Source organism: Schistocerca gregaria, chromosome 8 (assembly GCF_023897955.1).
Source record: "Schistocerca gregaria isolate iqSchGreg1 chromosome 8, iqSchGreg1.2, whole genome shotgun sequence".
NCBI lineage: Eukaryota > Metazoa > Arthropoda > Insecta > Orthoptera > Acrididae > Schistocerca > Schistocerca gregaria.
In genome coordinates this window covers 157,589,792-157,616,844 of record NC_064927.1, presented here as the reverse complement: position 1 = coordinate 157,616,844, position 27,053 = coordinate 157,589,792, and the positions used below count along the sequence as shown (strand labels likewise).

At 42.5% G+C, this 27,053-nt stretch overlaps 1 protein-coding gene across 1 annotated transcript in view; it reads left to right on the top strand.

The window, feature by feature from the left end:
• Positions 1-27,053, top strand: part of LOC126285085 (odorant receptor 46a-like) — an 81,398-nt gene that overhangs the window by 10,070 nt on the left and 44,275 nt on the right. The window contains exons 2-4 of the mRNA XM_049984409.1: positions 7,103-7,243; positions 14,615-15,081; positions 26,365-26,464. Coding sequence (XP_049840366.1) covers positions 7,103-7,243; positions 14,615-15,081; positions 26,365-26,464 — 708 coding nt within the window. The remainder of the gene's footprint in view (positions 1-7,102; positions 7,244-14,614; positions 15,082-26,364; positions 26,465-27,053) is intronic.

Genomic DNA, 27,053 nt, shown 5'->3' with positions numbered 1-27,053 from the left:
TATCTGAAATCTAGATATCTAAATATGTAAGAGTAATGAAAAACCTACGGGACTGCGACTGATTGCTGTGTCCTTATCTTTCACTATGATATCATTGCTAACACGACCTGCTGAGTTGAGCTGGTAACTAGACGAACTGCAGATTACAAATTCGAGGCTCATAATCATCTGTCATACGCAAATAAAAGATCTTTTCTCATGTCTACATGTCTATTTCTCAACATACTCGCCCTGGTGACGAACATATTTCTCCCAACGAGAGACCAGTTTGTTTATATCTCCAGCTTAGAACGTTTGACTGTGTTGACGGAGCCACGACCTCACCTCTGTTTGCATCGCTTCATCACCATCAAAGTATAGTGCTTGTAGGTGTTCTTTATGTCTTGGAAACAGATGAAAATCGGAGAAGGCCAAGTTGGGACTGTGTGGAGCATGATCGACGGCAGTGAAACCAGGGCGTCCAACTGTTGCGCATGTCGCTGCGCTCCTGTGTGGTCTGGCGTTGTCCTGCTGAAGGATGGGATACTCCATGTGTGACTAACTCTTCGAATTCGAAACTCGATTACGGCACGTCATGTCTCACGCGCCGACAAAGTTACAGTTTGGAGCCCTTTAGCGGTAAATGGCTCCAAATATTTAGAAACAATAAACAAAATGTATAATGTTAATAACGTTTGTTTTATTTAAGAATTCTTAAGAGTTTCCAAAAAAAAGAATTCGAGGCATTACTTTTCAACACCCCTTTGTACGTAGCAGCATCGTCAACGAACTACCTTACCGGACTGTTGATCCAGGCTGACAAACCGGACATGTATGTTGAGAAGCCCCATTATACATTACTTTAGGTTCAGTGGAATAACTGCCTCTGAATATAACGTACTGGATTCTATAAGAAGTGATCAAAAAGTTTCTATTTGAGGGCACTGCTCCAGCGTATATGCAGCGAAGCGCGATTCCGATGTGACTGTACACTGAAGCGCCAAAGAAACTCGTATAGGCTTATCTATTCAAATCTATCTAAAAAGGAAGAATACGGCGATGCGGTCGGAAACGCTTATATAAAACAAGTGTCTGGCGCAGTTGTTAGATCGGTTACTGCTGCTACAGTGGCAGGTTATCAAGATTTAAGTGAGTTTGAACGCGGTGTTACAGTCGGCGCAAGAGCAATGGGACACAGCGTCTCTGAGGTAGTAATGAAGTGGGGATTTTCTTGCACGACCGTACGATCATTTCACAAGTGTACCGTGAATATCAGGAATCCGGTAAAAACAGCAAATCTCCGACATCGCTGCGACTGGAAAAAGATCCTGCAAAACGACTGAAGAGAATCGTTCAACGTGACCGAAGTGCAAGCCTTGCGCAGATTGCTGCAGATTTCAATGCTGGGCCATCAGCAAGGTGCGAATTATTCAACGAAACATCACCGACCTGGGTTTTCGTAGCCGAAGGCCACTCGTGTACCCTTGATGATTGCGTGACGCAAAGCTTTACGCCTCGCCTGGACCCGTCAACATCGATATTGGACTGTTGATGAGTGAAAACATGTTACCTGGTCGGAGGGGTGTCGTTTCAAATTGTATCAAGAGGATGGGCGTGTACGGATATAGAGACAACCTCATGAATCTATGGACTGGAACTGTTCAAGCTGGCGGAGGCTCCTAATGGTGAGGGGCGTGTGAAGTTAGAGTGATATGGAACCCTGATACGTCTAGATACCACTCAGACAGGTGACATTAATGTAAGAATCCTGTCTGAACATCTACATGTCCACTGTGCATTCCGACGGGCTTGGGAAATTCCAGTAGGACTATCCGACACACCACTCGTCCGGAACTGCTACAGAGTGGCTCCAGGAACACTCTTCTGAACTTAAACACTTCCGATGGACACGAAACTCCCCAGGCATGAACGTTATTGAGCATATCTGCGATACCTTGCAACGTGCTGCTCAGACGAGATCTTCACCCCCTAGTAGCCTTACGGATTTACGAACAGTCCTGCAGGATTCATGGTGTCACTTCTCTCCAGCACTACTTTACATGTTAGTCGAGTTCATGCCACATAGTGTTGAGGCACTTTTTCGTGCTTGTGGGAGCCCTACACGATATTAGGCAGGTGTATTAGTTTCTTTGGATCTTCACTCTTCAGTGTACAATCACCAATATGTAGGTAAAGGGTTAGTGTCGCATTTGTGTTTTCAGACATGCATATAGTAAATGCATGTGTGTGAGCTATAGCGACGTTATTACTAAACGCAGGACCTTTGTGATGTTATTCTTTTATTGGCTGCAGAATGACCAGAGTCGGTAGACATCCTCTGGAGAATGAAGAATGTGCATGGAGCAACCACTGTTGTGGAAAGGTGCGCGAAGTCCCGTGCTGCTCTCGATTCGATACAAGACAGTAATCTTTCGTCTGCAGGTCGTGGTCGCGTTCTCGCTTCCCGCGCCCGGGTTCCCGGGTTCGATCCCCGGCGGGGTCACGGATTTTCTCTGCCTCGTGATGACTGGGTGTTGTGTGATGTCCTTAGGTTAGTTAGGTTTAAGTACTTCTAAGTTCTAGGGGACTGATGACCGTAGATGTTAAGTCCCGTAGTGCTAAGAGCCATTTGAACCATTTTTTGGAGTAATCATTCTGGAAGGCCAGCCTCATCTGTTATGACGACGAGGGGGGCACTCGAGTACCCGCTCTGTTCTCCTACTCTCGCCCCACTCAATTATCACACCTTCAGTCCACTAAAAATGGCCTTCAAGAGTCGACGATTCCTGTCCGACGAGCATTTTCAACTGGCATTACAGACTCCTTGTCACATTAGGACACATTTTACGAAACGGCTATCTTCAGCTGATGTGTCAGTGGGATGATTGCTTCAGTGCATGATTAGCATATGGATTATGGATTTTACAGCCTTCGAATGGAAGATTTTTCATCGTCCCTTATGTTAGTCAAATACTCCTCAATCCAAAAAACATATTTGCCAAGACAGTCCATATGATCTTATGTTGGTTAGTAACTGATGATGTGATGCAGTGTGGGACGCCTTACAGATATCAACAATGGCAGGGTCTGTGTGGGTCAGCAATCGTCCGACTCCACAGCGAAAAGTCTGGAGTTCAATACTCTGTTAGTTCTTAATTATATTTGTGTCATATAATGCTTTTTTCACCTTAGGCAATGGTTCAGAGTCGACATTAAGTTATAGAGTTCCTCCACCACCCCACCTTCTCCTCCATGTCTTCGAGGCATGCTCTGGGTAGGTCAGTTCAAAAATTGAAGGAAGATGAGAGCATAACACATCGAGTAAAATCAAGCCTTGTGAAGCACTACAATGTTTAAATCAACCTTCGTGATGAGGACAGGTTTACTTTACTACACAAAGGTTGATTTAACTGCCTCTACGAATGGAATTTATGCAAACTGCAATGCATTCAAAAAGCACATGCTGCATTTGACTATTCTGTTCCTACAGAAAAAAAAAGAGTAGGACGTTTATGTAGAAAATTCAATGTAATTAAATTTTATTCTAGCTGGAGGCGTGGTTTTTGAGTTATTAAAGAGAACTATGTTTGAAGGTCACTTTTGTACAATTTTCTAAAATGGTTCGAAAATTATGTCCTCTAGCGACAACTTATCCCAGTAGAAAATTAAACAACATTGAATTTCGTATAAAAAGGTCTTGTTCATTTTTTCTGTAGGACTAATAGTTTGTACGTAACGAGCGAGAGAACGTGAAAATTTCACACGTGGTTTTTTAAGTAATTACTGGTTGCATAACACCCATAGGTAAGGGCAGATGCGAGCGGTTCTAGGCGCTTCAGTCCGGAACCGCGCTGCTATGGTAGCAGGTTCGAATCCTGCCTCGGGCATCGATGTGTGTGATGTCCTTAGGTTAGTTAGGTGTATCTAGTTCTAAGTCTAGAGGACTGATGACCTCAGATGTTACGTCCCATAATGCTTAGAGTCATTTCAACCATTTTAAGGGCAACTGTATTCGTTAGAGGTTTTGCCGATAAAACTTGAAAATGGCGCACTGCCGAAACTAGCCACTCCTTACGAAATTATAGGTCCACTTTCTAAAGAGTCAAACAGGAGAGGTACAAAACGGAATGATTTCAACCCGCAAGATTTTTGGAGGCTACAGAACCCAGGAGTAAGAAAGAATCCTCCGGCGGGATCGTGATACAGGGTGGTTAGCAGCAGAGTGAAAAGCTTGTAATGAAGATGCCTTCACTATGGGTCTAACATTCCTGGAGGAAAGGATACTGCACAGACATGGCTTACCCACAGGCTGTGGAACTGTTTCAGCATCGAAGTTTCAGTCAGCAGTGGAGTGTGTGCTGACTAGAAACTTCGTGGCAGATTAAACCTGTACCGGAACAGAATTCGGTGCTGAGGCCTTTCTCTTTCTTGGGCAAGTGCCCTACTATTTGAGTTTCCAAGTACGACTGACGACCCGGCCTCACGACCTTCCACTTCAGAGTGAAAATTTATTCTGAAAAAAGTCTCTCAGGCTGGGCTACGATATGTCTCCACAATATTCTTTTTACCAGGAGTGCAAGTCCTGCAAGGTATGCAGCAGAAATCCTATGAAGTTTGCAAGGTAGGAAGTGAGGTACTGGCTGAAGTAAAGCTATGAGGGATTGTGCTTGGATAGCTCGGTTAGTGCAGCTGGCCTAGGAAGAAACATGCAGCCCTAAGCAGGAAAATCGAAGCAAAGATAGACACAACTCACACAACTAACACCGACCGTCAGGTATAGCCAGAAGCATAAAACAAAGTTTCATTTGGATCCTTTGTCTATATGTTTACTTCGCGATCTCTACAAAATTTATTCCCTTGCAGCACTACTTAATGTCTCTCAAGATGCAGCACTAAAGTATGAGAACACACAAACATTGCTGCTTTCGAAGAGCTACAGATCCTACGAAGAAATCATCTCAGTCATCAACTTAACAAACAAAACTAACAATTGAACAGAAGACTTTTGATACTTTGAACTTCAGAGGTGAAACGATATGCTGCCTAAAATTCGGAATCATGAAGTTTAACAAAAAGCGTGGATTCACAACAAAAGTAAAGGAAAAATTCCGAAATTTGTAAATTTGTAATCATATCACACGAAAAAATATTTTTTGTTATTTGCTATCTGTCAGTCTGTCCGTCCGTGAAGCCTCTCTTTTTCTCAGGAACAGATTAGATAGATCAAGTTCAAGTTTGCGTCACGTGCTAAATTCTGCAATCCTTTGCCAATATAAAAAATGTAAGCTTCTTAGTAATTGCAATCAGAAGGTAAGGCGATTTATGTCACACACTCTGATACTCGTGAATTCACTCGTAAAGTAACAGCGTTAATTCCGTTGATGTAGTGTCAAGAAATTTGGCACGAAACAATATTTTATGGTACAAGCTAAAGAGAAGTCAGAAAAATATTAATTTGTGATTACATCGTATTGAACAATTTTTGTTTATCGTTTGTTATCCGTCTGTCTGTCTGTCGATTATAACCACTTTTTCTCAGGAACGGTTAGAAGTTGAAGTTGAAATTTATGTTACATACTAAGGTCTACAGTCCCTAGAGGGTTAAAAAATTAAGTTTCTAAGTGATTGCAATCAGAAGATATTTTCATTTATGTCACATATTTTTATACCTGCAAAGTCAGTCATCAAGACCTATAGGTACTTCCCGTTGACCTAGTATCATGAAATGTCACAAGAATCAAGTTTTCACAGTACAATTAAGGGAAAAATCGGATAATTATCTTCGAATTGATCTCGAAAGTCTTGAAATCACCGGAACCATTATCTAGCCTGTAGCAATGTCGATAACAGGCAGAAACCTTCGAGGTTCACGATTCCCAGGATGGATGAACTGTCTATGAACGTAATTCAGTTTGTATGGAACCGTCGGTGGGCGACTCCTACTCACACTTGATTGATTTATTATTATTATTATTATTATTAATCCATTAATTTGCCGTAGCCTTCATATTTCGCTGTCAACCTGCTGGACAAGGTTCAGCAGTATTAATGCGATGGAACGGAGAAAGGATTTATCCTACGTTGTGTTGTCAAGAGACCCATGCCGTCAAGTCAGGGATATATTGTAATCCTCCAGGAACATTCACTTTTAGATTAGTTGGATCAGGCAGTCAATATACCCAAACCACTTCGTTCCACTGAGAATACCATTTTGTCTAGTGACTTTTTCTTGAGAACCGGTTAATGTACAAGTCTGCTATTGGCTTCGCTTGACAGAGTGAAAAGATTGTAGTCTGACAACGAGGTCATACAACACGGAGCAAAAGCGCATATTGCGAAACGACTTAGTTCGAACTGTTTAAAGGAACAATCTAAGTACTTGCCTTAAACGATGCAATGACATCACGTATGCCACTAAGGCGGCAGTATTGTTTAAGCTGTTGAAGAGTATGAAACTCTGTACTCGTTATAGTATACCACAGCAGTTTTATGTTTAAACGGCAGACGTATGTGTGGATGTGAAGATGTGAAGTGAAGTGTCTTTCATTGTGCTCTGTGACCCAGACAGATATATTTCCAACAAAAATTACTGTATTTCATACATAGCCTAACTGGCACAGACATCAAATGAATCTAATAACACTTGAAATAAACATTTTGAAAATGTAACTGGAATTCACCTGATGACGGTAGCATGCTGCCGAAACGCATCGTGTTAATTAAATATTAGTAAGGAGGTGACCGAAACAGTAGAAATTATTTCATGAAGTTGCAATACAGTCGCAGTTCTCAATACGGTCCATATAATATGGACAAACTGTAGACGTCATTGTTATCGATAAGCATTTCAAAATGGTACATCGGCGAACCAGATGATTGTGTGAAATAAATGACTGTGATAGTGATAAGCCAAGGTGAAAAATGGAATTATCTTTTAATAAATTTGTAGCTGTGGCATCCGACATGAAAAATAACTTATTGTGTCCGGTGTATTGATCACTGCATCACTTTGCTTAGGTCTTGTTACAATTAACTTACCGTTTAGCCACGAGTGTGGAACCGTAGAGGTCATCGAGTAATTTACATTTTGGTGACAGCCTCTTGTTTGATTTCCACTGTACAGATGTTCTCCTTTTCCCTGGACGGGCACCGCCTCACGGAGCTGCTGCGACTGCTGGCAGCGTCTCGTCAACGATTCCCGGACACACAAGGTCGCAGAGCTCGTCATCACGTCACAGCTACGAGGCTGCATCGATTTCTGCAGGTAACTTATGCTCAGCAGAAACCGCTCCTCTAAGGATATTCGTGAAAGTATACGTCAAACATTTTCCGACGTACAAGCGCGTTAGCCGCATAATATTGCAAAAAGGTGCAGATCTAACATCGTTACGAGAACGAGACAAAGTGCACTTGTAAACATTTTTCTATACTGCTAGACATTAAAATTGCAACACCATGAATGTGACGGGTTACGAACGTCAAAATGATGAAAAGTGTACTACGTGCTTCGATATACAAAATACGATTATCACATCTACGCAGCCGCTCAAAGTTGATGGAATTATCGCCATATACAGTATATAGTCCACTCTATATATACGAGGGTTGGAACTTTAGTAGTGGCAACTATTTATTTACAGCTCGTACAAAACAGATACGAGTTTCAAAATTTTACTAACCTTCAAAGTAGACAACAGCATTATGTATAACGCGTTGCCTGTGATGTGAAAATCGTAGGATACTCTCAGCAGTGCCAGTTGTGTTGACCGAGCGGCGCAGTCTATTGCCCGACGAATTTCTGGTAGTTCTGAAGCGAATGCCGTGAAGTGTTTCCTTCAGTATAGAAATCGAGTTGAACTCACGAGGGCTTAATTCAGGGGAATAGGTGGTATAGAACTTAGCAGCCCCATCAGTCAAAGATATCAGTAAGCTTGCACTGTACGTGCTTGAGCATTGTCCTGCAAAATGATGGTCAGGTCCTGCAGAAAGTGTCATCACTTGTATCTCTAAGCTGGTCGTAGGTTGTGTTCCAAAAATGAACATCACAGAGACAGAAGTGATGACACTTTCTGCAGGACCTGACCATCATTTTGCAGGACAATGCTTAAGCATGTGAGTGCTATACCACCTATTACACTCCCCTGACTTAAGCCCTCGTGAGTTCAACACCATTTCTAAACTGAAGGAAACACTTCACCGCATTCGCTTCAGAACTGCTATAAATTCTTCTAGCAATAGTCAGCGCCGCTCGAACTGGCAACACAACTGGCATTGCTAAGAGTATCCTACGACTTCCACATCGCTTGCAACAATACTGGTGACTACTTTGAAGGTCAGTAAAACTTTTAAACACTTATCTATTTTGTTCGAGCTGTAAATAAACAGTTTCCACTATTAATGTTCCAACCCTCGTATACACTGATCAGCCAGAACATTATGACCACCTACATGCTATCGACATAAACCCACCCAGGCTACAGCAGCGTCATCTGTTCAGGAATGACTGCTAGTTAGGCTCACCCACGATGCATTTAGTATCAGTGAGAGTGCTATCCGTGTGTAGAATGGGGAAGGCCCTGAGTTTCAGTAAGGGCAGATTGTGATGTACCGAAGACTCGGCACGAGCATTTCGGAAACTGCACGACTTGTCGGGTGTTCGAGGAGTGCTGTGGTGAGTGTCTTCAACGCGTGCTGAAACCAAAGTGAAACCATGTCCAGACATCGTGGGGTTGGGCGGGAACCTCCGCATTACAGATGGCAGACGTCTCAGGCAGAGCAGACTGGTGAAACAGGACAGTCGACGAGCTGTGACAGAACTAACGTTATACTTTAAGACTGAGCAGAGCACAAGTGTGTCTGGGCACCCAATGCATTGAACACTCCTAAGGATGAGTCTCCGCAGCCGATAACCCATGCACGTGCCAATGTTAACACCACAACATCAGTAACTACGACTGAAATGGGCACGTGACGATCGGCACTGGACGTCAGCACAGTGGCAGAGCTTTGCATAGTTTGATAAATCCCGAAACCTCCTTCATCATCACAGTGGTAGGGCGTGAACTCGTCATCTTCCAGGGCAACAGCTCCTTGACACATGTATTGCAGCACCGAGACAAGTTGCTGGCAGCTCCATTATGCTCTGGGGAACATCCATGGTTCCAGTGGAGGTAGTGCAAGGCATCATGATGGCAAAGATGTATCTTACACTGGTGGAAGACCAAATACACCCCTTCATGACATTCACATTTTCCGACGCCAATGGCGTCTTTCAGCGAGATAATGAGTCATGTAACAAGGCGAGGATGGAAAGGTTCGAGAAACACAGTAGAGAGTTCCAACTGATGTGCGGGCTCCCCAACTCACTACATCTGAACCCGATCGGACACGTCCATGACGTGACTGAATGCGGCGTCAAGGCTCATCGTCCCCCTCCCAGGAATTTACGGGAATTAGATGACTTGTGTGCAGATGTGGTGCCGGCTCCCTCCAGAGACCTACCAAGGCCTCATTGCTTCCACGCCACGATGCGTCGCCGCTGTTATCCGTGCCAAAGGTGGAGATACCCGTTGTTAAGTGGGTGGTCATAATGTCTGGCTGATCAGTGTATTAGCCTATTCTCCGCGGCTTCACCAGCGTCCGCGTTCGACACATGTATTGTACACATCTGCTCCTCCGCCTTATCTCTTCCTTCCTTCCCCCCACCCCCACCCCCTTCCCATCCCCCGACGCTCTGTGCGTGAGATAGGAAGTGTTTATTTACTCTAATCTGTGATTATTTAAAAATAATGTGAACAGTTTTTGCAGCACACATCAACAAAATCTCGTTCACATATTATCGAACAGCAGCGTAGAAATTACAAACTATTCACAGAGAGAATTGTGCAAACCGAACAGCATATCCGTACGTACATCAGACACATAGACAATTGACAGTAACTCAAGGCCTGACTTTACACAATGTTTTTCGTTAGGATGTATATATTCTCGGGTAAGCTCACTCTAGATCAAACGACGTACAGATATCTTTGGGGAAAGCACTGAGGTAACAAATCAACTACGCAGTATGTAGCAGACTGCCCCTGTGCCTTGTTTATCGTAATCTAAAATGCTGTTAAGAACGACTGCAGAGGAAAAAACAACACGTCACATTGTTGTGCACACAATTGCATTTAAGGAGAAAAAATGTGTTCATGAGAGAAACAATTTGTCTAATGGTTTAAATCCCCTGCTATCACAGTTAACATGGACTGCCAAAAAGGAAGCGAAAAAGCCATTTTCACAGCCCAGAACAGCAAAGCACAGCATTTTCTTTCTCGAAGTCGATTTTTAACACGAAAGTTTAAAAAAAAGGCTTTTACCAATATTTATTTGAGTATCGTGCAAAAGTTTAAAGTAAATCGGTCAAGAACTTTTCTAGATTTTTGCTAACAACGTTTCTCAATTTTACATATATATGAGTGCATTAAAACCATACATAGCCTATGTCTGTCCAAAGGTTTATTAGAGCATCGTGCAAAAGCTTGAAGTAAATCTGCCACAAAGTTTTCGAGACTTTTGCTAACAATGTTACTGTGGTGGACAGAATAATGATGGGAGTCATGACTGATTTACCCTACAAGATGTGTTCAAAAGTCCCTCACCCATCTCAGTGCACTTGTCAGCGACTCGGAAAGTGTGTTGCGTTGAACATCAAACATCTCATCTGTAGACTTTAATGCGAGCAACACCATCGGTGATACGAGAAATAAGATCTTTGTGTGTGTCCAACTACGTTATGTAAACATCCCCATTTAACCAGCCCCATAAATAGAAGTCTAAAGGGGTTATGTAGTGTGATCTGGCAGGCCACTTAATGCGCCTGTACGACAAGTCCAACGTTGAGGAAATGTGTTATTCATATACTGGGATTGTTTTCTAGTGCAGTGAATCGATGATCCATCATGTTACAGGTACATGAGTCTTCGTTACTCTGTAGCCACGTCTTCCAAAACTGCAGGTAGGTTTTCTATCATGAAATGGGCATATGCTGCGGCTGTCACGTGATATGGCAAGAACACAGGCACTATCAACAGGTTGTCAGTCATACCACACCTGACGTTCACTGAGAAGCAAACTTGTATTCTTGTATCCCTAATGTCTTGTGTGTTCCCCATCGCCCACCTATGAGAATTGCAGGTGTTCATGAAACCATTGTGTGTAACATCACCTATAAATAAAGTGTATTGCACGACGTCTCTGTGTACAGCCAACCATTCACAAAATTGCTGTAAATTTGGAAAATTGTGGTAAGGTCTTTTGGGACCAAGCAGCTGAGGTCGTCGGTTCCTAAGCTTACACAATACATAATGTAACTTTAACTATATTACGCTAAGGACAACACACACACACACCCATGCCTGAGGGAGGACTCGATCCTCCGACGGGGTTGGGGAGAGGGGGAGCCGCGCGAACCGTGACAAGGCGCCGCTGACCGCTCGGCTGCCCCGCGCAGCAAAATGATTGTCTGCTTACTCAGTCACACAATGAATTTTCTCAATTAAACAATCCTCAAGCACGGTGTGTACACTGTCTTACGACTGCTTACCGACCCAACCCACGACTGCACACTGGGTACGCTTGCAGCTGTTGCCTCGGTGCGAAGCCACAGTTACTGCTATCTGTTCGAGAACCCCCAGACCTCTTGTAGGATGGATTAGTGATCTGTCCCACCATTATTCTGCCCACGATGGTGCCTACACAGCATTTCGGTAATTAATATTCACATTTGTCTTCATATACGTTGATGGATTTGTGTAGTTTTCAACCTGCTGCAGTTAAGTAACGATAAGAAATGGGCCACATGTTCAGAGGACTTTTTCGGTTTAATTTCATGAGTTGAATCACCTCATAAATCATGACATTCATTCTGTATCACCCAGTATATATATTAAAATAGACGTGCTCTATGTCTGTACAAATGTTTATCAGAGTACTGTAAAGGTTTGAAGTAAACTGGTTAAGAACTTTTCGAGATGTTTGGAAACAATGGTAAACGTTTTATTTTTATACAGAAACCAGAAGGCAGTTATAAGAATCGAGGGGCATGAAAGGGAACCAGTGGTTGGCAAGGGAGTGAGAGAAGGTTGTAGCCTATCCCCGATGTTATTCAATCTGTATATTGAGCAAGCAGTAAAGGAAACAAAAGAAAAGTTCGAAGTAGGAATTAAAATCCATGGAGAAGAAATAAAAACTCTGAGGTTCGCCGATGACATTGTAATTCTGTCAGAGACGGCAAAGGACCTAGAAGAACAGTTGAACGGAATGGACAGTGTCTTGAAAGGAGGAAATAAGATGAACATCAACAAAAGCAAAACAAGGATAAGGGAATGTAGTAGAATTAAATCGGGTGATACTGCGGGAATTAGAGTAGGAAATGAGTTTTGGTATTTGGGGAGCAAAATAACTAATGATGGTCAAAGGAGAGAGGATATAAAATGTAGACTGGCAATGGCAAGGAAACCGTTTCTGAAGAAGAGAAATTTGTTAACATCGAGTATAGATTTAGGTGTCAGGAAGTCGTTTCTGAAAGTATTTGTATGGAGTGTAGCCATGTATGGAAGTGAAACATGGACGATAAATAGTTTGGACAAGAAGAGAATAGAAGCTTTCGAAATGTGGTGCTACAGAAGAATGCTGAAGATTAGATGGGTGGATCACATAACTAATGAGGAAGTATTGAATAGGATTGGGGAGAAGAGAAGTTTGTGGCACAACTTGACCAGAAGAAGGGATCGGTTGGTAGGGTATGTTCTGAGGCATCAAGGAGTCACAAATTTACCATTGGAGGGCAGCGTGGAGGGTAAAAATCGTAGAGGGAAACCAAGAGGTGAATACTCTGAGCATATTCAGAAGGATGTAGGTTGCAGTAGGTACTGAGAGATGAAGAAGCTTGTACAGGATAGAGTAGCATGGAGAGCTGCATCAAACCAGTCTCAGGACTGAAGATCACAACAACAGCAACACTATGGGGCTTAACTTCTAATGTCATCAGTCTGCCTAACATCGTGTAGGGCCTCAGCCAACACGCAGAATTGCCGCAACACGACGTTGCATGGACTCGACTAATGTTTGAATTAGTGTTGGAGGGAATTGTGAGCATGAATGCTGCAGGGCTGTCCATAATTCGGTAAGAGTACGAGGGGGTGGAATCTCAACTGAACAGAAGGTTGCAAGGCACCCCAGATATGCTCAATAATGTTCGTACGCGGGGATTTTGGGGGACAGGCGAAGTGTTTAAACTCAGAAAAGCGTTTCTGGAGCCACCCTGTAGCAATCAGGACGTGTGAGGTGTCTCATTGTCCTGCCGGAATTGACCAAGTCAGTCGGAAAGCATAATGGACATAAATGGATTCAGGTGATCAGAGAGGATTCTTACGTACTTGTCAGCTGTTAGAATCGTATCTAGACGTATCAGGGGTCCAAATCACTCCACCTGCATGCGCCTCACACCATTACAGAACCCCCACCACCTTGAACAGTTTTACTGACATGCAGGATCCATGGATTCATGGCGTTGTCTCTATACCCGTACACGTCTCTCTATACCCGTACACGTCAGTCCACTCGATACAATTGGAACGAGACGCGTCCGACCAGACAACATGTTTTTAGTCATCAATGTCGGTGTTGACGGGCCGAGGCGAGGTGTAAAGCTTTGTGTCGTGCAGTCATCAAGGGTACACGAGTAGGTTTTCGGCTTCGAAAACCCATATCGATTATGTTTCGTTGAATGGTTCACACGCTGACTTCTGTTGACCATCCAGTAGTGAAATCTGCAGAAAATTGCAGAAGGGTGGCACTTCTGTCACCCTGAACGATTTTGTTCAGTCGTCGTTGGTCCCGTTATTGCAGGATCTTTTTCCGGCCGCAGTGATGTCGGAGATTTGATGTTTTACCGTATTCCTGATATTAGCGGCACACACGTGAAACGGTCGCACGGAAAAATCCCCACTTCATCGCTACCTCGGAAATGCTTTGTCCAATCGCTCGTGCACCGCCTACAACACCGCGTTCAAATTCATTTGAATCCTGATAACCTGCCATTGCACTAGCAGTAACCGATCTAACAACTACGCCAGACACTTGTCTTGTATAGGCCATTCCGACCGCAGCGCCGTATTCTGTCCGTTTACATATCTCTGTACTTGAATACGTCCAATTGCTTGTGAGAGTATCATGAAAGAGTCTAAAGTAAATCGGTCAAGAACTTTTCGAGATTCTGGAAACAACGTCTTGTCTTTATACGATAGTGTAATTATCCGTTTTGCCCTATAGCACACTCATAGTTTCCTCCAAATTTCCAGCGTCTTGCACCATTTTATACCGCCGAAAGCGGTGCTCTTACCTACCCGAAATCCAAACTGATAGTCTTCTAATGGATCCTCAATTTTCTTTTCCGTTCTTCTGTATATTATTCTTGGCAGCAACTTCGATGCATGCACCTTTCAGCTGACTGCACAGTAGTTCTCGCAGTTATGTACCGTTGCTACATTCGAGGTTGTTTGGATGATCTGTACATTCTAGTGTATTGTTACGGTGATTAAACTGCTAGCACTATTCTTAGCGCTCTGCGAGAATGCGCCGCCTTTTGCAGGTGACTTACCGGATGAACTCGGCCTACTGGAGCGTGGCCCCCATCATCAGGATCGTGGCGGCCGGGAGCGCGTCCCGCGCCAGCAGGGACCTGGTGATCCCGCTGTGGCTGCCGCTCGACACGCGGGCCTCGCCGGCCTACGAGACGCTGTACTGCCTGCAGCTGGCCTTCGGCTGGACCGTCTCCGAGACCACGGTGCTGGTGGACGGCTCCCTCATAGCGCTGATGCTGCAGGTGGCCGCGGAGCTCGCCGTCCTCAACGACAGGCTCGCCGCCACCGCAGCGGACATTGGGGAGGGTATTCCGGGGACCACTCGTGTGCAGGTATCGCCGGCGTCCCCATCGTCTTTGGTGGTTGGAGAACGGTGTGGGTCCTCAATCACGACCATGTCTCGAAGTATATATCCACCTGACGAAATGTATCAACAGTTGGTCGACAACATAAAACACCATCAAATGATTATCAGGTAAGGCACGCTTTAGAATCTCTTGTTCTTATCGTCATCCTTAACATCCATAAACAGAAGCCTAAGGCTTTCTTACAGGCTACTGTGAGAGTGATTTCTATCTCATAAATTTTAAGTTGACAAACCAGAATAACTCGAAAAATGAGCTTCACGCGAAAAAATGTGGAGAATCCAAAGTTGATTATTTTCAAGGGGGACATCTGCTGGTGCTAAAATTAGCCCGCCATCCCAGCCCCTGGGGGTGGGACGGGAGGCAACTTTAAAATTTCAAATGGGAATCCCCAATTTTTATTGCATAATCAGATTCTACATAAACTACGCACATTTTGTCTTAAACATTTGTTTTCATTCTTGGTAGTTGGAGCTGTAATTCAAGAAAATCCATGTTCTCATTTTTGGGTGGAAAATGGTCACGGTAAATAAAAAATACTTATTTACTTCGTAAATAGGGAGGGGTTTGAGAGAAAGGAATTAGTTTTACAAATGTTGACTCAAACGAAACTTATCCCAATCTGCGAAAAAACTATGTTTTGAGACAAAATGTACGTAGTTTTTCCGTGTAGAATCTGATTCTGCAATAAAAAAATGGAGGTTCACATTTGAAATTTTAAAGTTGCCTCACGTCTCACCCCCAGGGGGGCTGGGGTGGAGGGCTGATTTTAGAGCCAGAAGATGTTCCCCTCGAAAATAATCAACTTTGCATTCTACACATTTTTCGTGTGAAGCTTATTTTTTTCGAGTTATTCTGGTTTGTCAACTTTATATATATATATATATATATATATATATATATATATATATATATATATATATATATATATAATTTTTTTCTTGCTTCTTTGTTAAAGCTGCCACATATGCATCTAAACTGACGGATCCAGTGCCAGCACGACATAGCTTGCCATTTTTTAAGTTAAATCGCTTGTACTTCGGAGCTTTGTGCGGCTATGAAATCATGTTGGTTAGTCATGTCTACTCAAGAATTTTTGTGCAATCCCATCTCAATAATCAAGCACCGCTGTAATTAGGTCTAACACTACCAAGCATCTTCCAGTTACTTATTCATTTCTTCATTAAACGCTTGATGCTCTTGGACAGTCACAACTACATTAACTATTGAAAACGGTGAAATTTTAAAAATCTACTTTATAAACAAAAGAAAGAAATGAAAGACCAACGGGCAGGTATTTCCAGTTGTTACGCTTTTGCTGTTTCAGTGGATAACTGAGTTTTATTGCACGAGTCTCCGTATCCAAAAAGTTTAAAGGTTTTTCTCTCCGGGTAAACATTCCTGTTTGAAGTCTAATATATAGCTATCCTGATATACCAAAAGAAAATCCCACTGGCGCCCTGAAATATGCAATCTGATTACATTTAAATGAACCAACTTCGTACGAAAATAAAGTTCTGCCTCTCCTGGCTTGTGATAAATCGAGAGTACTCCACGTTATCTGTAAAAGCCTCGCCCAACTTCAAGTGGCAATCATTAAATAAAACAGAGAAAGACACACTTCACCCATTTTTAAAATAAGTTCAGTAAAATATCACAAACATCTGTCAGTAAAATAAAAGTCCTGTTGAAAGCTCTGTTTATTATCTTGGCAGAAGGTTGCTGAAAATGAAAGTATATTATTACCAGTTAGCCATCTCTCTTTCCTTTTGCTTTCCACCCTTACGTGAGCAACTCTGCCTGTTGCGTCAGTTATTGGAATTAACTAAATCACTCCCCAGTGAACAATAATCCAATGTCGCAGAAAGAAATACCGACTTATCAACAAACAGATGTTGGAAAGTGTCTTGGGGAAGAGTCGATGCTGTGTGTTCTATTTATCACTATGACCGACAAGTGTCTAATTTTAATTCTTCTCCTTTAAAGATTTTTGTGTGTTTTTAAATTTTTATGTCCTCTGTGTACATCCTAGCTAAGTAATTATTAGCTCTTGCTGAAACCAGTATGTCAGAGAAACGAATTAGGTGGTTCCCTGGTTCCAGTGCATAATCTGCTACACCTGATTTATGCGTCACGAACGGACGTTTGTGTGCTTACATATAAACAGTTCGACTTTCTGACCTTATTAGAACTGTGATTACTTTCTGAGTCGTTATAACCTCTGGTCGTGTCTTCAACATTGGAAGACGAATCGTTAGGCAGAGAACTGTGCTTCGCATCACGGCCTTATGCCCTTGAAATAAATATCAGCAGTAACGCAAATACTTGGCCGTGAAAGCCTGCGCTCTATGGTGAATTTATCGCTCAAGACAAAGTTAACTGGTTCGACATGCATATTTACAGTTACAATAAGGATGCTACAACAGCAGTGAGTGGTCTTCTAACATGCAGCTGTTCAAGGTTCAAACAAGTTCTCGTCTGGGGAGGAACTGAGATAACCATCAGCGGTGAAAGAAAAATATCACTCTCTCGTATTCCTCATAGGTGCACATGGAAAATATGCTTTTCTATTATTTACCATTCACTACTGTAAAACAGTGATGACACAGCAGAGAAGTATCATTGCGGAAAGGAAAGCCTACGAGACTTTTAGCGAGTCTAAAACTCCGTATGAAATGTGATAACACCGCAATCTGCGTCGCTATCGTAACTGAGATGAAGTAAACGCAATTGAAAACGGCAAATCTCTCCCCTTACCAGACAAAAATAAGCTTGTGTGCACGTCAGCTAATTTACACAGTTCAGCAAGAAGTGTTTGGAAAAGATCACTGCTAGCGAAAAGACTTCTCTGTCCTAAACGGGAAGGCGGGAGAAGGGGGATGAATTCGTTGAGTTTGGAAGTGACCAACCAAAATCTCTCCATCCCGTTCTACCTTTCTCATTCCTGTCTGTAGCTGTCTCTTTCTCTGTCGTATCAATCCTCCACACTATCCAGAGAGCGGCCCCTGCGTTTAAAAGATAGGGTCGGGAAGGTCGTTGGATTTGAAACACTCACGCTACTTTCTCGTTCCGTGACTGTTGTGCTCCGTTCGCTTCTCCCTTTGCATACTACATTAACTTCAAGCCACAAAAGATTAATCACTCATGGAACACTGGACCAAGGAAATTATAAACTGCGTCTATAAGAATAAATGAAACACCTAGCTTGGTCCATCTTTTCTACAGAGGTTTCAGTGCAGTCTTGCCTATATAAAAATCTAGCGTGGCAGACTACAGCGGTGCAACAAACATGATGCGCAAGTGTCAAATTTATTCAAGTACGGATACGTTACTTTATCGTTGAATAGTATTTGTAGCTTACATCCCTCAAAGGCAATACGATAACTGTGCCTAGTTGTATTTTAATGTTAATGTTTTTAAAATGGAATTATTCAATATTAAAGGCAAGTATCCTGATTTGGCTTACATAAAATATTATGTCAGTCGGTAAAGAATCTATAACAACGGCTGACGTGTAAAGCTTTTTTCTTTTTTAAACCTCCTTTCGGCACGGCAAGAGCATCTGTAGGCTGTACGTCGCCTAGCTCATTGTTAATCGCCTACAGCGATTACGCATCTTCCGTATGCTTCCTGGGAGTATAGGCGCATCAGGCGTCCTTAACAGGGAACAGATTTTCCAAAAAGTTAATAAAAGCTGTTTACCACGCCCTGCAATCCTTGTTTCATCACTCAGCAAACTGTTTCAATACAACAGCGTACCGTTTCATTTTAAACTTTAGGATGGAATTAAAAGGAATGTGAATTAACAGGACCATAACACAGTCGCCTGCTTTACAGCCAGCTTGAAGGAGTTGTACCATGGACCCAGCGAAAGCAGGTGTGGAGCAGTCCTGTATTATATATGGCAACATCGGTGCCACTTCGCTCCAGTCATAGAAGTTCTCCTGTGAACAGAAGTCTGGAAGATAGGAGACGAGGTACAGGAAAAATTGAAGCCGTGAGGACGGGTTCTGACTCGTGCTTGGGTAGCTCAGTCGATAGAGCACTTGCCCGCAAAAGGCAAAGGTCTGGAGTTTGAGTCTCGGCCCAGTACACAGTTTTAATCTGCCAGCAAGCTCCATTTCAGCACACACTCCACTGGAGAGAGAAAATTTCATTCTGGTAGCAAATGGAATGTCGCGATACGAAAAATGGAGCTCAGATGATAGTTTGTGTAGTTTTCCTTTATGAAACAACTAACAGAGTACCTAGCAATGCCCAGGTACTTATTTATTCCAGGCTTCAATCTCCTCCTTCACCCCCTCTGCCCATCCCCTTTTGAACCTCTTACTGCCCATCTCCTACTGCACCTCTCTCTGTCAATCTTCTCGTCTCCCTTCTGTCCCCCTTTGTCTTCGGCCTGTTCCTCTACTTCCATATCCTCCTCCTCCTATTTTCTCTGTCCATTTCCTCCTCCCCCTCTGTTGATCTCCTCCTTCCCCTCTCTCCATCCTTTCACCCCCTCTCTCCATCCATTTCTTTGTCTTTCCCTTTTATGTCCATCACCTCCCACCATAACTATTCCCATCTACTTCTTCCCTCTCGCTCTCTGTCCATCACCTCCTGTCGCCTCTTCTCTCCACATAATCACGTTCACCCCAATAGGGGACTGGTGCTCTTTACCCCCATAGTTTTGTTTCCAGACTGTAATTAATATGTGTACCAAATTTGGTTGAAGTCAGTCCACGGGTTTAGGATGAACTTCGTATTCATAGCCTTGCCCACGTACGTACATGTTAGATATATTCCACATATATTTAACATATTTCACATGTGTGTCTACCTAATTTCGGCCTGCCATTCCACTTCCACGTACCTCAAAGCTTATGGCGTCGTAGCCCATGAACTATGTGTTGTACAATAATATAATTTTGCAGGTACATCCAGTCGTATATGTGATTACTGCCTGCGGAATGTGTTGTGAATAGAGTTAGCAGTAAGGAAGTAATAAATAAAAGCGTCATACATTATGCCAATTTTTCACGCATCTCAGTATCTGACGTCATATCTCCTCAACCATCTATCTTACAGTGACATATTTTTGCATGGACATTCAGCGGCAGACGTAGATACAATCATCGAAATGTGTTGCAAATAGAGTTAGCAGCAGTGTCTTGCACGATGCGGCAGTTTTCCGTCTCAGTGTTTGCGATGTCATACTTGCTGAACTACGTCTCGCACAATAATATAATTTTTTTGTACGTTCATTGATATATGTGAATACTGTCTGCAAAATCTATCGCAAATAAAGTTAGTAGCAAATAATTAATAAATCAAAACATCATGCTTCATGCGACAGTTTTATTAAGTTAACTGCGAAAGTGTAGTAAGTGATAAACTTTGTCTCCTTTCACCATTTTGTGGGACCCATCAGCGAGAAAAAGTTTCTTAAAGGTTTGAAATCCTGTGTTAAGTTTCTTGCAAGCCTCTAAGTGCCCTCATTCTCAAATAACAAATGACTGAAGTAGGGTATTAGCGCGTAGTGAGCTCCTTTTCACCCTCACCACATTAACAGGTAGGTAGTTATTACAACACATAGCGCTGATTTCCAAACAGTAAATTAGATGTGTACCGAGTTTGATCCAATGGTTTAAGAGGAGACGTGAAACATAAATACGCACGTATGTACGTACAACCATTTTTATAACGCCTATGGACGTGTATATAAAGTGTGTAGCGTGTGCAGTGACTGGAAGTGAGGAGTGAGTGAACTATATAGTACTGGCCTTTCACATTATTAGATAACTTCTTATTGTTACCTTTCGAATTAAAATAAATTGAACATTTTAGATTCGTGGAAAGGAAATATTTTGATACAGTAATGTCATAGAAGGAGAAATGAAAATGGTGACTAGAAATAAACATGCCAATTAATAACCCTCAAATACAGGTATTCCAATTGCACTACTGAGGAACATTTCAATTCTCACACTCGTGATCGTTGTTGAATGGTTGGTTTACTGGAGGGAGGGGACCAAACTTCGAGGTCATAGGTCCCATGCTCATTGTCAATTACTGGTATTCGCCGCTGCACGTCTGTTGTAAATGGGTGTACGTGGGTGTACCCTCCGTATAGAGGAATGCCTAGTTAGTCCGGTTGCTACAGCTTTCTTCCTTCCCAAGTCTTGACGCTCTGTGTTGCTGCGTCTTGATGGTGATAGGAGCCCATCGGTTTGCTGTTGTTAACCAGTTTGTTACCCAGGCTGTTCGTTGACATTCGTCGTAGTTTTTTCTAATGCTGTAGTCAGGAAGTTGATAAGGATTTTCTTATATTTTGTTGTTTTCCTTCTTTTTTCATGTCGGTCCCATAGATAAGTTACAAATTGCAATTTCTCAGGCTGGCACATGTGGAAGACAGTGTGCTGTGTACGCATCTGTCCATATGGTGGCTGGTAAACTGCACAGGTCGCAGCCATCTGTCCCGATCCTGTATTTACCTCCAGTTTTTCAGTGGCCAGCATCGTTCTGTTTACAACTTCGTACCGTGTGCTGTGGCTTAGTGGCAGTAAAAAGGTCCTGAGACATTTCCCCGTACGATTTTTCATCGGTCCTGCGGGAATATCGACTCCTGCTATTCTTGAGTGGGTTGCTTTAGACGCTTATTGCAGTTGCTTTAGACGCTTATGGCAGTATTTAGCAGTAGGATGAAAGGCTGTGATTACTGACTTGAATTACAAATTGCAAAAAATTGTACATTTATTCAAATAAAACCCTTCAGATACATAACAGACCACAATAACAGTTTTCAGTCTCGAAATATAAAACGAGGGCAAGTGACTAACAACTTCAAAACTTAGAATTATGTCACAAAATGTTTAGTAAACAGAAAGAAGATCAAAGACATAGACTTCCTTAACAACTCTTAAAACATCATGCTTAAGAACAATATCACTTTTAAAATACAGCTTAATGGTAGCGAAACCAATATTTAAAACACAACTTCCGAAAGATTACGGAAGCTGACAATTATACACCGAAGCGCCAAAGAAACTGGTATAAGCCTGAATATTCAATATTCAAATACAGCTATATGTAAACAGGCAGCTGAGGTCGGCAATGCCTATATAAGACATCAAGTGTCTGGTGCAGTTTTTAGATCGGTTACTGCTGTTTCAGTGGCAGGTTATCAAGATATAAGTGAGTTTGAACGTGATGTCATACTCGGTGCACGAACTATGGGGCACAGTATCTCCGAGGAAGCAGTGAAATGGGGTCTTTCCCGAACGACCATTTCACGAGTGTACCGTGAATAACAGGAATCCGGTAAAACATCAAATATCCGATATCGCTGCCGCCGGAAAAAGATCCTGCAAGAACGGGACCAACGACGACTGAAGAGAATCGTTCAACGTGACAGAAGTGCAACTCTTATGCCAGTCCCTCCAGATTTAAGTGCTGGGCCATCGACAAGTATCAGCTTGCAAACCATTCAACGAAACATCAGCGATATGGGCTTTCGGAGCCGAAGGCCCACTTGCATACCGTTGATGATTGCATGTCATAGAGCTGTACGTCTAACCTGGATGCATAAACACCAACACTGGACTATTGATGACTGGAAACATGTAGCATGGTCGGACGAGTCTCGTTTCAAATTGTATCAAGCGGATGGACGTGTGTGGATATGTAGACCACCTCACGAATCCATGTACCCTGCATGTCAGCAGGGAACTGTTCGAACTGGTAGACGCTCTGTAACGGTGTGGGGTGTGTGCAGTTGGAGTTATATGGGACCCCTGATAGGTCTAGATACGTCTCTGACAGGTGACTGATCACCTACATCCACTTATATCCACTGTGCATTCCGGCAGACTTGGGCAATTCCACCAGGACAATGCGACACCCCACACGTGCAGAATTGTTACAGAGTGGCTCCAGCAACACTCTTTTGATTTTAAACATTTCCACTGGCCACCAAACTCCCCAGAAATGGACGTTATTGAGCATTTCTGCGATGTCCAGCAACGTGCTGCTCAGAAGAGATCTCCATTCCATCGTACTCTTACGGATTTATGGACAGCCCTGCAGGATTCATGGTGTCAGTTCCCTACAGCACTACTTCAGACATTAGTCGGGTCCACCCCACGTCGTGTTGCGGCACTTCTGCGTGCTCGAGGTAGCCCTACACGATACTAGCAGGTGTATCAGTTTCTTTGGCTCTTCAGTGTATAACACAAGGTTAAAAATCAAACATTTAAGAAAGGTAGCTTAGTTAGAGAATGACTTCGACGGAGCTTGGATTCTAGAAAATTTTGTTCAATCGTAGCTGCTATGAAACAATCACCTGGTTCCATTACGCCTGCCGACTGGTTACATGATTGTTTTGGCTGAACAATTAATCATCATCCGTGCATATAGTTTACACGAAAAGTAGGCATTACTCGAAGGTGTACCTGAAACAGTTCAGTGTTAGACACAAGACACCACTGCATACTACAACCTCAGTTTAAAGTTCGCCTCCCGTGTGTCGTTATTAGACTAAATATTTTAGAAACCTTTTCCAGATTCGCGTAGTAAGTTTTAATCAGTACCCACTGGCCACTGGAAACACTTCCATAAATCACTTAAAACAACAGTTGATTCCGAGTAGTACACCCTTTTACATGCAACGAAAACTTCATTCGCTGCGCATTTAACCTGATTACTGACGGCCAGTTCATTTGACAAAGAAATACATACGTTTGCAGCCAAATAAAACGGTAAGTGAGAGTGGCATTAGCGAAACACCAGCTTACAGTATCTGATCGAAAATCTATCTTTATGAGCACATGCTGATGACATTTACTTGTGGGTTACATACTGACGCACCGCGTCCAAAATGCCATTTATACATTCAACACTATGGAACCACACGTTCCATAACGTCGATTGAGTACTCTGAGAACTCAACCGGACCGGACTTGACACGTCTCTTTCGCGGAAAGATATTAGGGCTCGTACAGAGGCATATAGGCAGTCATTTTTCCCTCGTTCTGTATGGGAGTGGAACAGGGAGAGAAGATGCTAGTTGTGGTACGAGGTACCCTCCGCCACGCACCGTATGGTGGATTGCGGAGTATGTATGTAGATGTAGATGTAGACACCCGTCGCCTCAAGCACTCCGCGGACGATAGCCCTGAACTTGGTTCACAGGGAACTTCCTTGACAAGGCTCAGAGCCACGATATTACACCTTGTCTCCAGAGGGACCATACACCAGATCTTTCCAGCGACCCACAGACCTACTGTTGTGCTAAGCTTGTTACATAAACAAAAATAGTGCCACCCTTAATATACACCCCGTCCCGATTTGATTACATAAGGCTAAACGATCAGATCAGTCTCAAAAACCAGCTTTATTTGGCAAAAGAGAGCTCTCACTTCTCTTCCAGCCTGAATATCAATTAACAAAACTGTTGCTGGAGATAAAAACGTTCTAATTTGGAATGGTCTCTTGAGCTTTGGAAGAAGCTTTTCAGTGATTAATTTCAGTGGCTTTACTAATAACCAAACAGTTCCAAACAAAAACGTTGCTCCCAACTCCGTAGATATTGCAAGGCCGTTCCATGTGAATTTGGAATGGACCCTTGAGCTTGGGCAGAAGCTTTTCAGTGATTAATTTCAGTGGCTTCGCTAATAACCAAACAGTTCCATACAAAAACGTTGCTTCCAACTCGGTAGATATTGCATGGACGGCCCATGTCTTACCGCTTAGTTTCCTCTTGATGTGATCCTTTAATCTTCCTCTTAGAACTTCTCCACTCAGTGGCTACTTCTTGAAAATTTCTCCTCTGTGGCAAAAGGTTATCAATTGGCCAAAAGTTACACAGTGGAGCTACTACTCAAGAACCCAAGAGCAAATTAGCGAGGATACATTGCTGGCTTCTATAACGGACATTATTAAATTCTATGGTTAACCACGGAAGCAATCGATCCCAGCCACACTGGTCGCTCCTATCATAAGCTATGAAGGCAGACTTCAGGATCTTATTAATGTGCTCAGCATATGAAATATATGGGTGGTAAAAGAGGTACAAGTGCAGACATGTCTAGTGATGAATGAACAACATTACTTAAATATTTTCTTCATTTGCACTCTTATACTTGTAGCTATTACGAGTAGTGAGGTTTTAGGTTGGTTATAAGCGCCAAATATGCATGTTACAAGCAAGCCACTACTGTTTATTTTCCCCTGCGCATTTGGTCAGCTACTGAAGTTTGGATGAATGGACGCAACAATCTATACCGATTACTCCTAACATTCTCTATTTGAGTTCCCACCCTTAGGCAGCATTGTTTAAAACTATGGGCCATAAAAGATGTAGCATTATCAATTACCAAACACTGTGGTGCAGTGAAGTTTCCAAAAAATCCTGCAAATTTTATACTACCACTTGAGCAATAGAAACCTTGGTAGGTAGCAGCCAAACAAAACGTGTAAATGTATCGACATAGACCAGAATGTAGCGATTACCGAGCTTTGATCAAGTCAAAGGACCTACAAAACCCAAATACTTCTTCCAAAATGCCACATAAACTTCTGCCAAATTTTTTCATACATTTAATAATTTTATGCCTAAATACCCTCCGCCTCCCCTCTCTTGTGATTTGTGAAAATATCGAAAAAGCAAAGGAGTCAGCTCTTTTGGAACAACTACATTATTTTTACTACTAGCCTGGGACTAATAACTGATGACCTTTTCTCTTAAGGCATAAGGCATTACCTGCTCATTTCTGCCACATTTGTCGTTAACTTCCGTCAGTCAGCCAATCATCCTGATGTTGAAATTCCTTAATATCAAGGAGTAATTGAGGAAAACGCATTAAAATCAGACTCATTAAAAGAACCTGACTCCGATCTTTTGCGACCTGATTATTTATTTGCTAACAATCACGCCGATCGAACATTCGACTCATCAATCTGCCACCAAATTATCCAACCTCTTTACTTTGTGCACCACAAATCTGAAGGTTACAATGCAGATTATGCGCCTGGCAATAAGCCCAGTTTTCCGTTGCCTAGCTAGTATCCAGCTGAGAGCTTGGTTGTCTGTCCCTAAGGTAAAATTTCGATATTCTAAATAATAGCGAACTTTCCGAAGAAAATCTCTAATGCTTGTAGCTCATGTGTGAAGTATTTCTTTTCTGAATCATTCAGTGTCATTCACAGTTTTTGCGTAACTTTATCATTACACTTACAACACAATACTTTATACAGACAGAAACACTCTTTATTTAATAAATTGTATTTGAAAATGGTTTAGGAAAATAGGCATAAGGTACTTGTCAGTGATGACAAGACAAGTTACCGTAAAATGATAAATATCATGTATACTTAAACACCGTAATAATTTATGTTTCTCTGCTCTCTTTCAGGTGTGTCAGCTTGCTGCAGAAGTTGCTGAGTCGTGCGACTTCGGTGCTCCTCTTCTGCAACACGGTCTCCATCTGCTTCCAAATCATGGCTACAGCTGTGGTAAGTAGCATTTGGTCCACGAAGGTATCGATGTACAACAGGCACCGACTGACTCTGCATAACAAAAGCCTAGAGAGAAACGGTGGCAGTAAATACTTCTGTTGCTACTACTTTTTAATGAAACTTTTCACCGCAGACATTGTACTTCCAATATAATAAGTTTTATAAGCAGCATATGCATGGAGTCAGCGCTATTAATACGTACTTACATGTAGATCTTCGGTACTCACAGAAAGAGGAAATGAAAGAAATGCAACATATTAGAGAGAAAGATAGGGGAAGACAGATGGATAGAGAAAGAGAGTGAGGGAGGGTGAGAGATTAATGAACAAAGTTGACCATAAATTAAGAAAAATACTGGCGCACTACAAATGCCAGACGTAAAATCACCATCTTGTAACTGATCAGTAAATAATAAAAAATTTATTTACCAACGCAAGCATGTTTTATTAAATGTGTTGTCCTCCCACAATTATTTACTGATCTCTTACAAGGTGGTGACTTTACATCTGGCATTTCATGGGGAAGCAATATTTTTCTTAAGTTACAGCAACTTTGAACTTCACATGTTAATTCTTTTGCAATATAT